The sequence below is a fragment of the Xenopus tropicalis genome, chromosome 2 (assembly GCF_000004195.4).
Source record: "Xenopus tropicalis strain Nigerian chromosome 2, UCB_Xtro_10.0, whole genome shotgun sequence".
Taxonomy (NCBI): Eukaryota; Metazoa; Chordata; class Amphibia; order Anura; family Pipidae; genus Xenopus; species Xenopus tropicalis.
The window spans coordinates 119,619,210-119,633,097 of NC_030678.2; the positions used below are offsets into that span (position 1 = coordinate 119,619,210).

Genomic DNA, 13,888 nt, shown 5'->3' on the forward strand with positions numbered 1-13,888 from the left:
TAACACACAAAGGACAGTTGATGTTGCACTATGAAGTATAATGGCATGGGCCATGACTCTGTTATAAATAGCCCAGAGGACCACTGCAAGGGCATAACACTGTATGATGAAATATGTTATTAGTTTAAGTTATTAGGCACCGATCGCTAGGGCAAAAGTAGCAAACATCCTGTAGTAGGTACCTGTATAATGAAGCACAGTGTGGGATAACAAATTACCTTCCCAAACTATATTCAGTGCAAGGTCCATCTCTTCAGCTGACCCTACTCAGCCTTTTTCAAGCATTCTGTATGCACAGAAGAAATATGAGACATTCTGATTCAGTGCCCCAGTTGCAGCTGTTGGGATTCATTAAGTCCTGTCCCTTCTAAGGAAAACCTTACAGTCACATTACCAGTGTGAAACAGACTCAAATACATTCTGTGGAAGAAACGTCTAAGGCCACCAACCAAAGTGATTTCCAGTCAATGTAGCAATCCAGGGAATGTAGGGAGCATTCTTTCAGCCTGCTGACATCTTCCATTGTGGGCAAGGTAAAGTCATTGTCTCAATATTTAATTTAACTCTATACTTGTGGCTCATATACAGATTTATCCTAATGATGTCACCGAACTCATCAAGTCTTTCTTTCTACAAGTGAATAGAATAACTAGCAAACTAGAAATGAATATTAAGGTTAAAAAGACACTTACCTTTTGGGAAAAAAATGCTTCTCATGTGGTATTGGAAAGATCTACAGACTTGTATGTTTCAGACATGCTGGTGTCTGTGTGCTAATTGAGAAGCGTTAAAAGAAGAGAACATTAAATATGACCTCTTTTACTGCCATGGTGAAAACATGATAGGGAAGACTCGCAGTAATAGAACTTCTTTGCATGATCTAAATTGATCTTTGCAGGTTTATCCAGGAGGAACTATCCTCACTAATACTTGGCTTTAAAAAAACGTATTCACTAATTTTTAACTTGTCATTATTCTTTTAAATATCACTTTGCAAATTTATGGGAATGTGTACAAAAAGCCAGTAATATACATTATATATAGATATCCTTTACTCACTATATACAGGATGATCCTATTTTAAAGGATCGGTAAACTTAAAAAAAACAAGTTTTACTTTATTTTAAAGTAATTAAAATATAATGTGCTGTTTCCCTGCACTGGTAAAACTTGTGTGTTAGAAAAACTACTATAGTTTATATTAATAAGCTGCTGTGGAGCCATGGGGGCAGCCACCTGAGCTAGAAAAAAGGAGAACAGATAAGCTTTGTAGAATACAATGGTGTTTTCCAGAACATATATGTTTTCTGCCGTTTAGCCCTATTTCAGTACTGTTTATGTGAAGTACTGAAGGGTTTCTCGGGCAAAGACACAACTTTTACCAGTGCAGGGCAACAGTACATAATATTTTAATAGCTTTTATACATTTTAATTCTTTTGATGTTACTGTTCCTTTAAACTTACAGACTATTTTGAAATTATAGCACATTATTTTAAGCAATACAAGGTCATTTAAGTTATATAAAGTAGTGGTGCATGAAAATTATAATAAAAATGTAGCATCACTATTGTGCCAACATTCAGTATTATTGTAACTCTTAATTCAGATAGGGAATGGAAACATGAGATATACCAGGCCAGTTAGCAGAGAAGGGAGATACAGAGGGGACTTCCCCTATTGGTATAAGTAAGCCACTGAATGTGTCATATATCCTTTTTATTTTGATCTTGATCAGTAATAAAGTGGCACCTGAACATGTTGTGCTTGACTAGTGGGGGTTAAAGGGCACTTGAGTTCAAACATGTTGGGTTGTGTAGGCCATAGACCTGTTGATCATGTGGTCTGTAAGATTCAGTAGTCATGTAATAATGTTAATAAACTTCAGAAACTTGCACTAAATAATCAATAAGGAAATGCTGTAAACTGACTTTATGGTGCACTACATTTTCATCTTGATATAACCTCCTGCTTCCTCAAGCTTCTCTCCTAAACCTTCATACTGTACATGCTACCATCTTAACACAAATATTAACCTATAGATTGTATTACCTGCTAGGGTAACACTGCCCTCAGTATCCTGATGTGGGCCCTATTAAAAATAGTGACACTGCTTGGAAAATGTTATGGGCCCTGGTTTCACCAGGAAAAATGGCCATAGACTCCAATGGGTGAAAATAAAAAGCCGCATAGTAAAAAAAAGTTGGCGTCCATTGACTTTAAGATTTCCACAACCTTTTGCTATGTCACAAATTTATGTGCTTGGTCCTGTCAAAAAGAAGCAGACTGTAAATGTCTACAAGCATATATCTTCCCTTACATACTGTTCACTTACAAGGTGCTACAGAAAATATCGCCAACCACAATGGAGGTGATAGCCATAATTCCAAATTGTCTCATCAACCTTACTATCATTTACTCTGGTGGAAGACAGTCTTCCAAACCTTTCCTTGTAAAATAAACTGATCCCTATTCAGCATAAATAAATCTATCTGCCTGAAAGTTGAAATGACCAACCATTTGATTTTGTTTTTTGGTGCTCTTTTTTGAGCAAAGGAAGCCATAAAAATCTAAATACTTAAGTGCTGTATTTTTTTTAAAAATAATGTCCAGACTTTTGGTGCTGCTTCTACATTACAGCATTCCTTCTTGCCTCCACTGTCAGATCAGAGTGACCTTGGGTAAGTCATTTACAGCATATGCCCAAGCTGTATCTTGTATAACATTGCATAAAATAAATACTACTATAAAAACTATACAGCACATTTACATTATATATAGTAGACAATTTTACCTTATGATATATGATATCATAAGGTAAAATGATATGATGATATGTAAAAAATAAATGTCTAATTGTTTTGTGCAAAATTATACTCTGAAAATATTGTATATGAGAATTATATTTATTCTTGGAATGAAGAGTTGTTCATTAGTGTTTTAATCTTTGTGACAGATCCGCCTGTGCTTATGACAGAGCCATCTGTACTTGGGTAAGAAATTAAACCTGAGCTGCTAGGGGGCTGCTGATGACCTGGTTTTTAAGCTTATAATTTTCTGTATAGGCTTTGTAACCACACACACATTATTGGGGTTATCTCTATCTCTATATATATAAATAGATTCAGATTTATTGCACGTTATTTAAGAATGTTACAGAGCATTTTAAGGTACTTTTTGGATAATGACCATTGATCTGATGTAGAAGGGGTGGGGTTGTCTCTTATTTGTTCTTGAAAACAAATGCTTTCCTTACCAAGTCTGAGTATGACAACGTTTGGATGCTTTATTATGTTTCATGATAGTTCCTCCTTACTAACAAGACACACCTCACCAAAATCTGCAGTTTTACATACACCGTCTTATTCATTTAACCAAAATGTACTCAGATAATGAATAGAATCTTATACGTACCTGAAGTAGAAACAAAGATAACAGTGTTAAACAAAATATATCTCCTGTGGGCCACAGACACGGTCATACAGCGTATAGTTATAAATAGTGATGAGTGAAATTGTATGGATTTGTGGTAAAATTCAGCATTTCACCATCAAGGAATATTTTCTCAATGCATTTTGGCAGTTTTAGTCTTAAACATTTTCCAGCGGTTTTACTAACTTTTGAGCGAAGTTAAGCAAGACAGATTTGCTTATCTTATCCTACATAAAATATACGGGTAAAATCTTTTAGATTAGATCACTTGGATTACTGCACCTTTTTTTTTATTTTGTATCAGTTGCTGTGATGTTGTAGGACATCAAAAAAGTTGCAGATCACAGAGGAACTGTGTAACTATATCTTTTAAAACACATTTCACATTACATTTGAATAGGATTGGACCATACAAAATTTCAAGTTTACAATCGAAAAATACCACATTTTTTTGAGTTGAAAGTATTGTTAAAACTCGAAAAATTTTAGTTTAAATGGACGTTCGTTTCCATGAATCCTATTTTTCCCAAACAGGAATTGCTCCAGCAGCCATTTTAGGAGCACTGGCTCTCATTCTTGAAAAACAATAATGTGTTTAAAGGAGAAGGAAAGGCTAGTAAAGAGTTAATCTCAAGCTGCAGGCATACCTTCAGTTGTCTCAATAGTGCCCTTAAGTCTCCCCATATTTCTCCCATTCAGAAGATCTGAAGCCAAAGAGGAAGAAAAAATGCAGAGCTGTGTAAAGAGAATTCCCATAATGCATTGCTCCTGCTCAGACCCTATGACCAGGACACTGTAGGCGGCGCATGCGCATGCGCATCGCTCGTTTTCAGTGACATGCTCCCCTACCCTACCCTGCCCTCTGTGAGCGCGCACTCAGAGGCAGAAGCACAGAAGGAGAAGGCAAGCGCTGAGCGGAGCAGGGAGCGAGCAGCGGGGGGGGGTGTTTGATCGCGGCCAGGGGGGTTGCGAGTGGGGGAATCCAAGATGGCGGCCGTGACAGACTGCAAATACAGCTTAGAAGCCAATTTTTAGGAGAAGTGACCATTATTTCAAAAAATAAAGTTGCCGATTTGCTATAAGGCAAGGGGGCTCTACACTATTTTAAGGGCTATAGTAGTAGCCTTTCCTTGCTCTTGAAGTTTCACTTTAAACTGGGTGAAGTAGAAAACAATGATGGGATTAACTTCCCCTTAAAGTTGTGTGAAATAGAAAAAAATTATGGGATTAACTTCCACTTAAACTTGTGATGTGGTTGTGATGTGAATGGGTGCAAGTATAAGGCAATAATAATCCAGCCTTAATGTACAGTATATACTAATGGTTGTTATGTCTCTTAAAGAATTCATACAGTGACCCACAGGGAAATCAATTCCTATAGCCAAATGTATACCCTGTAGGGCATTTTGTGTGCATTTGCAGTTGAAGCTTCCTTGGAAGCCTCTAACTATCATTTTCAAAGCCAGAAGTGATGGATGTTTTTTTCTTACAGGGAACTACTGGTTTAAAATGAAAACCATAGAGAATTTGGAAGATACTTCACATATACCTGTATCACAAACGGCAGAAGAGAATGGTAGGATTTTTAAACACACCAATGCTTTTAAATTACAATAACTGCATTGTGTTGTTTCATTGTTTTACACGAAAAACAGTATTACAGCTTTTTGAACATTTTTTCCAGTTTGCAGATTTGTGCTCCAGTCTGGTATAGGAGAAAGAACCTATTCTGATCATGCAAAACAGAAACAATCATTTTTGCAATACCTTTTAATTACTTATACTAAACATTCACCTGTTGGACATAAAAGCAGAACACATTTAATATATTTAGGATGTAATATATTTATTTTTTCAGTAAACATACTCTTGTATGGAGGTGATACCTGGTAGGTAATACTGAGACCTTAAAAATCCCAAACTGCCATGTGGCACCCTATGAAGACTCAGAGTAGTGTTAAAGGAGAAGGAAAGATAAAAACTAAGTAAGCTTTATCAGAAAGGTCTATGTAAATACAGCCATAAGCACTTACAGAAACACTGCACTGTCCTCCATCAAAACAAACACATGATTTCTTGTCTCTTTTTTTGTAAAAATGTTCTTCAGTATCAGACTTCCTCTCTCAGGAAAATCCTTCATTCCGGGGCCAGAGTCTGCACAGCTCCCCCCTCCCATAAGAATTCATAAAACTCACTCCCCGCTCCCTTACAAATGTGTAATCTGAGCTACCAAAGGCTAGAGCTCCAGAAGGAAGCTAGAAAGACCAAGCTAAAATGGCAGCTGCAATCTTAAACAAAGGGAGGGAGCTTCTAGGGCTCTTTGTGCAGAATAAATATATTGTTATAGCGTATAGGTGGCAATAATGTGGCAAATCTATGGGGCAGTAAAAGTGCCCCAGTTAGGGTAGGTTGTACTTGCAAGGCCCAGCAGTTAGTACACTATTTGTTAAACCTATGCAAAGGTAAGCCACAGCAATAGTAGCTGTGCATTACATAATATTATTATTCAATTGGTCTTGCAACTGTGCACTTTGTAACTACTTCATTGCTAATAAATAAACTCCAATGCAGTTAACCACAAAATTAGAAAAACACATGAATAACTAATAAACACATATATGTGTTACATAAAATAGCATCTAGTTGCCATACCGCTTATTTCGTGTATTTGCAGAAAAGAGGACCAAAGAGGAGCTAATAGTATCATCTATCCTGGGGAGGCGCTTTGTTCCTGCAAGTCTAAAGAGTGTGGCCTGGGAAAGCTTTACGTTTGTTGACGAAGAAATAAAGATTGTTGAATCCACAGACCTCTATGGAGCTACAGTGTGGCCTTCTGTATGTTCATACCATTACGTAATGTATTCTTTTAATGCTCTGCATATTTAAATACAAGTGTTAGAATGCTTGGTACATGTATTACAGTCAGTTTTATTTATTCCATCTTATACATTATATGTTGTGTGCTGGCCTCTTTATAGGAACAAATAACACTTTCAACACCTTCTACTTTTTTAACCCATGAGCTTTAGTGTCTTTACCTATATACTGTAAAAGTACTGTGTAAACCATTTGCATGGAGATATACCAAGTATACTTAAGTCGCACATTATACACACTTATGTACTTAATAGACATTTGTGCTTTTAAAGTACAACATATCCTAAATGCTTTAGTTCAATACATTTGTGGTGACATTGTCAGCAATAAAACGTATAGTAGGCTTGGTGAGGTATAATAAAAGTGCTTTTCAAATTGAACATGGAACCCAAATTCTTTTCTTTATTAAAACATCCATACATGTTATAAATGGATTATAAAAATCTCAGCTGTTAATCGTATATTTCCTGCCCCTCCTCTATGCCTCAGGCACAGAAATCACTTTCATTTCTGCAATTCCTTGGTGTCACTGCCCTTGTACAATGCCCCCTCTCTCCTTACTGTCTTTAACTGTGTAGCCTTCATATGGGCATGGGCATCAGATCCTCTGTTCTAGAACATAAACAATATTGTCTTGATAGCATCTTATACAAAATGGCTGCCCCCTGTTTGCTGTGATTGTGGATTCCATTAGAAAGAAAATTATTTATTTATTTAGTGAAAGTAATGTTCATTTTGCCCGACTAACAGATTAATAGATTAAGATTTGGAATTATTTTTTAGAGTGACAGGTCCCCTTTAAGAATACTAGAACAGGAGGAAATTGCATAATTGTTATATAACCAGTACACTGGCAACAATATACCAGATATGTAGCATTTGTGACATTTTAGATCACAGCTAAACTACAGTAGGAAATCTGGCCAAGCATTTTACATAAAAAATCCACAAGGGGGACTGAACTGCTTATTTAAGTAATGGTGAGTGTCAAAGCTGTGCATATAGAGAATCTCCTACAAAACACAAAGAAACCTGCAGAAAGGGCAAGGCACAAAAAGTGAAAAACACAGTACTTTGCACCCTTCCCTGCACTAAAGTGAGTAATGAAAATACATTCTGCCTATTATTAAGAAAACACATACCAACATTCACTTTTATTTATTTTATATTATAATTTACTAATTAATCTTTGTGTAGTTTTAATCATCAGTTCCTTCTCCACACTGTTGGTATCACTTTTGCTATTAATAGATAGTAGCACTTGCTGATATTGTACCGTATCCTATTATAAATGTAGTAACATTACTGTATGTATATTGTTACAGGAGACAGAATATTCATTACTGGTATATGTATTAAGAACACCAGGTTTCAGTTGGGCAGATTTTTATTTCTAGCAAAAATCCACTCATGGCAAAGAAAATACACACAGGTTTTTCAAAACAGGGTCAAAGGAAAAAAACAAACATAATCAGTTGCAGAAAAGGCAGTCTCAGGAACTGAACCACATTTGCTGCCATGAATTTACTGGAAGATAGTCCACAAAGGATAATTTATCAGCCCATAACTGTATACAATGAGGAAATCATCCATTTCATGTTGCTATTAATTTCACTCCATTTTAAAGTACATGTATGGGATCCATTATCTGGAAACCCCTTATACAGAAAGCTCTGAATGATGGGGAGGCCATTTCACATAAACTAAGGTTTAGCAAATATTAACATTTTTTAAAAAATGACTTTTTTTTGTAATAATAAAACAGTACCTTGTACTTGATCCCAACTAAGATATAATTAATCCTTATTGGAGGCAAACCAATCCTACTGGGTTTATTTAGTGTTTAGATTATTTTTTTAGTAGACTTAAGGTATGAATATCCAAACTACAGAAAGATCCCTTATCTGGAAAACCCCAGGTCACAATGTATTCTGAATAAGAAGTCCTATACCTATTACCACAAGTGGCAGTGGTAATAGTATTTGTCCAGACCAATCATATTAAGCCATTACATAACTAAATATATACTGCTCTAAGGTTCCAGCAATTTCCATTTGCTAGCAGAGGTTCCACGTTTCGCAGTTGATGGATATCTGCAGAGGAATATGATAACTACCATGGGCTCCAGCAAGCAGAATACAAAAGTATAACACAGTTGCTATATTTATAGCAACTAGGCACTAGGAAATCATTTGTTCTTTATTCAGACAAAAATATAGACCAATAGCACTTTAAAATTTATCGGGAAGCTACACTTCCATGTTCTGTTTAAATGAATGATAAAAGCATAGGGCCTAGCAATGTGTTGTTCCCAGAATATCTGCAACAGTTTAAACATTTGTGAATATACTTTACTCTGAATGTTTACCTGTTCATTAACATAATAGATATTGTATCTGATGTTCCAGATAAACACTTAATGGTTATTAGGTATTATTCTACTTCCAAATCAAATGCCTTTATTTGTGGTTATCAGAGGCCTAGGAGTCATGTAAAAGGCAACTTGTCCCAGATGATCTGTTCATCGGTTATTGTTTTCCCTGTTTGCAGGCACTTGTATTGTGCTACTATTTGGAAAGACATGGAAAACAGTTATGCCTAGAAGACAAACATGTTATTGAGATTGGAGCTGGAACTGGCCTTGCATCAGTTGTAGCTTGCCTCCTTGGTAAGTGGTTTGACTACACAAATGCATTCACTATGCCGACTACACACATTTGGCTAAAATAGCAGAATTGTAATTTTGTGCAGAGATTTTTCAATGGTCTGTATGTTAACCACTTTTATTCATTTCACTTGGTGCAATTTCTGTCACCAACACTTTGGATTACAAGCTGATTCCATTGTGTATATCAGCCTCCATTTTTGGTACAGGTATGGGATAAGTTATCTGGAAACCCGTTATTCAGAATGTTCTGAATTACAGGAAGTCCATCTCACATAGACTCCATTATAAGAAAATAATTCTAATTTTATTTGACCCCATCTATAAAATAATCAATCCTTAATCAATCAATAATCAACCTTGTTTAGTTTAATTAATGGTTAAATATTTTTTTAGTAGAATTAAGGTATGGAGATCCAAATTACAGAATGACCCCTTAACTGGAAAGCCCCAGGTCCCAATCATTCTGGATAACATCCTGAACCTGTACCCCTTTTTGAACTACAGGGTCCGTCCTGTCATTCCACAGACTAGCCTGAGTGTGAGTTTACTTATCAGAGACAAGCAAGTACCCAATACCCCAAATCCTCATTACAGTTTGTCTGCCTATCTGTTTTATGGCTTTACAGGGGCCAATTATTCTTAAATATAGCCCTTCCCCCTTTTTGTTTGCAAAAATATAAGGATAGGTCATATTGTGCTATTTTTTTTTGCATAAGGCCAAAGACATATTACTTCAGTTCCATAAGTATCCTTTACTTTACTGGTTAACTAGAAGTCCCACCAATAATTAATAAAAATTGTGATCTCCCAAATAAAAATAGCTGTCAATCATATAAACATAACCAATGGTAGTTCAAAGTATAGGGTTCCTGTCCATCCATCCCTGTTTCCTTAGGTTTCAATATAAAAGTGCAACATTTTTTCATTATTCAAAAAGCATTTGTGCAGCAACAGATGCATTGTACTAAGATTTGTATAATATAATAACATGTAATGTTAGGATAAAATGTCTGCTTGGACTAATTTTGATACTTTATGTGCCTTATTAGAGTATCTAACTATTCACAGTAGGACATTTTTCAATTTCTCCTTCTTATCAGCTTTTAAATTGCAGACTAAAATATTATACCCATGTTGATGATTATTTTATCCCATGAGACAAGCTGGCCCAATTATCTGCAAGGTCCTATTAATTGCTATTAGCATGTTCCTTTTTCAGTCACTTGCCTCACAAAATACATATTTGCATTTCAGGCAACCACAGACTGTATGTAGGTATTTTGGTTAATATGCCAGATAAATCAGTTAAAGAGGAAATAACCCTTCCATGGCACTATGGTTCTAACCAAATTGTGCCTCGGTAAAAGCATGATTGGAGATGGAAGAAAACATTTTTTGAAACAAATTCTGAACAACCTTTCTATACATTCATTACAAATTTTCAATGCTTTTAAGTTTATTTGTTAATATAATTGCAGTTGAAAGCTCTATCAGTGCCTTTTGCATTGTTGGTTTTAACACAATGTTGCCAGCCTCGTAGGCTTCTTCATGAATCTGTTAGTCAGCTTCTCTTACATTTTAAAAGAACAATGTGCAAATGAGCACATACATGCAGTGATATGTGTGGGGGGTGAGGTATGTTACTAGGTGACAGTGGGGGGATAAGCGTCTAGACTTGGGGTTGGCTTTCAGAAGATATATGTACTTAGCGTCCCCCACCTTTGCACCCTGGGCATATGCCTCTTCTTCCTACCCTAGCTCTGGCCCTGACCAGCAGTGCAGAAAAGGAAAGACATATTGCTTTCAATAGTAGTTATATTTACAACATTTATAAAAAACTGTATATTGAAAAGTTGTTCAGAATTAAACATTTCTTCCATTAGCCCAAAATTTTTTGGGTTTACATCCCCTTTAAAAGCAACACCACAGAATTAAACTTCCCCTCCACAGCCAGTAACCCAGCTGATTCAAGCAGATTCAATCCACAGGGGGTTCCAACATCTCTGCTTATACTTGGTAGCTATCTATCATCTATCTAAACAGCACTATAGCAGCACTTCTGACATTTATTGCAGTGTTATGTTGGCAAGAAAAATGCTGAAATAATATCACTATAATAAACAAAGTAATATAATTATAACTGTGAGATGACTGACATAGCACCAGTAAAAAAGCTTCTCAGCAAAGAATGCGCTTGTATTTGTAATTAAGTTTGGGAAGACTACAATGGAGAGCTATAGAGCATGACAGAGTCAGTTTTTATGAGAGTTTAGTTCCCCCTAAACCTGCTCCATTTGGATGTTTTCCAATTAAGCTTCCTAACATATTATATTAAAAAAACCTGTATGAAAATGGCTTTCTCAATTCAGAATAAAATTGAGAAAGCCAGTCTAATGACTAGCGATACATCTTGAAGGAAGAAAATACTAGTCCAGTTGATTTGCCATTTTACTATAGATATACCATGACCTGGACGAATGAGAAACTTCATAGACATATGAAAATAAAGTGATATGGTCATTGTATCTCATAATTAAACAGCGTTATACAGTTCCAGTTAATTAGTACCTCTTTGATCTCTCCATTTAGGAGCACACGTAACTGCAACAGATCTGAAGGAGCTTGTTGGAAACCTTCAGTACAATGTTACTCGGAACACAAAACAAAAATGTAAACATGCACCTCAAGTTAAAGAGCTGAACTGGGGACTGGACTTGGATAAAATATTTCCTAAATCGTCCATAACATTTGATTATATCCTTGCTGCTGATGTTGTTTACCATCACCCTTATTTGGAAGAGCTTCTAGCAACATTTGATCATTTGTGCCAGGATAACACCACCATCCTCTGGGTCATGAGATTTAGAGAACAAAGCACAAGCCAGGCCAATGAATTTCTGGCTAAGTTTCAGAAATTGTTTGACATGGATGTTATCTATGATTTTCCTAGTCTGGACATAAAACTGTACAGAGCTGTCAGATGCTTCAGGAAAATAGTCTAAGTACAGTGTTTTTTAGTTATATATTTAAGTATTGTCAAATATGTAAAAAATATTATAAAATATTTGTGAACTGGAGGTGGTTTCTCTGGAATATATTTCTGTTTGCATTTATTTTATTTTTGCTTATATATTGGTTATAACATACACTAAAGGGGGCATTTACTAATGTTTAATGTTTTTTTACAATTCATATTTTTTTGTGCCAAAATACAATTTTGACGTGGAAAAAAACAAACATTTTTTTCGCCATTTATTATGAGACAAAAACACAACAAAATACAAAGAAAAAATACCCATCTAAAAGCTGTCAAGATCATGTAGAAGTCGGTGGCAGAAGACCTCCACAAGTGGAAGATCTTTCATTGCTTCATGGTTTTAGAGGTTTATCATGGATAAACTCTTTTTATAAATGACTAGACGTTCATGGTTTTAGTTTGTTGTGCTTTAAAAAACCTCTAAAACCATGAAAATGAGAACGTTGATAAATGGCCGTCTAAGGAGCTAATTTATCAACTTTCATATTGTAATTTTTACCAGACTCAAATTTTTTTGCACTAGAAATTATGAATTTAAACAATGGATTTATACACATATTAATTATTAAGTGAAAAACTTAATACAAAATACAAATTCAAGGTATTTGATTTTTTTCTTATGGTTTTATTCGATTGCATTTTTTAGGTTCAGAGTTTTTTTTAAAAAAAAATGGGCAAATATTTGAGTTTTATGCCATTTGGAGTTTATTCACATTAAAAAAGAAAAACAAATGCAACTTTTGATAAATAAGTTCATAAAATAAGCTGGTTATTAGATAACAAGGTCTATGGCAACCCTTTGCCTATTTTATATCATTACCCCAATGTATTTTTACAATCCCTAAGCAATTCTCTCTGAAAGAGAAAGAAAGAGTTTAGTGCTGAAATATTAGAAACTGACACATTCCTCTGTGTAACTGCTAACACACATCACTTTCAGCTAGGCATGAAAATCGCTGCTAACTGGGTTACACTCTATCCCTTCGCTTAAAATCTCAGTGATGCTACTGCCAAGCCAATGGGAAAATGCACTAAGCTGTGATAATCTGGTGAGCTTTTCTCTGAGACTAATGGGCTGGTCCAGGTGTTGACTAAACTGAATTATATCTAAAAAAAAATTGTTTGCATCAAAATAATTATTTGTGGAAGAACTGGACAAATTCAGATCAATAAGAATATACCTCATGGATTATCATCTTACTAAATATGGCATTATCCAAGTAGGTTTTTTACTGCTGTCCTGTGGACCATATTGTAGCTCCAGGTAATATCATTGCCTTCATAAACAGAATTTAATATTTCAAGAGAGATTAATGACTATGAAGCATGGTGTTTAGTCTGTAAAAATTGGATAAACTGTTGCAGCTGCTGTTTCTTGTGGTGTTCATGTTGATCTGGAAAGTTACCAGGAGTTTTTTTAGCAGCATTCTTAAGACTTTTTGGGAGTCAGTGGACTCAGTGGTTAAGTTACTAGAACTTGAGTCAGGAAAGTCATAGGAAAGGGTAGAATTTCTGTGTCTGCACCATATGACCTTAGCAAGTCACGTAATTTCCTTGTCCTTCAAGCAGAAAAATCATATCTTGTAAGGTTAAGGGTTATAACCCTGTCATAGCAGCTTTTCCCACCTTATCTGTAGAGCTGAGTAGATGCAAATCGGGAAACACTGAGTAGTTTGTGACTCTAGTATGCTATACAGTACAGTAAAGCAGTCTTTTCCATACTGTGGAATAGAGGCACAGAATAATGGCTGCAAAGGCGCAAATGGGCCAATTTCAGCAAAAGGCCAATTTTCCTGAAATTGTGGAAATTTACTATTTCTCTCCTAGATACACTTGGAAGCCCATATTTGATGTCAGTTAGATATGGAGTAAACAT

At 35.5% G+C, this 13,888-nt stretch overlaps 1 protein-coding gene across 2 annotated transcripts; it reads left to right on the forward strand.

Annotated features, from left to right (window-relative positions):
- The first annotated feature begins 359 nt into the window (after positions 1–359).
- On the forward strand, positions 360–12,744 carry mettl21ep. 2 transcript variants are annotated; one of them, XM_004911985.4, is made up of 6 exons: positions 360–533; positions 2,955–2,991; positions 4,923–5,006; positions 6,105–6,265; positions 8,858–8,975; positions 11,565–12,744. In XM_004911985.4, exons 3-6 carry the CDS (start codon positions 4,940–4,942, stop codon positions 11,975–11,977), a joined length of 759 nt encoding a protein of 252 aa, XP_004912042.1. In that variant the 5' UTR covers positions 360–533; positions 2,955–2,991; positions 4,923–4,939; the 3' UTR covers positions 11,978–12,744. The 2 variants fall into 2 exon arrangements, with proteins under 2 accessions (XP_004912042.1, XP_002933058.1); XM_002933012.5 differs by lacking the exon at positions 2,955–2,991 and having other exon boundaries at positions 361–533.
- Positions 12,745–13,888: the final 1,144 nt, after the last annotated feature.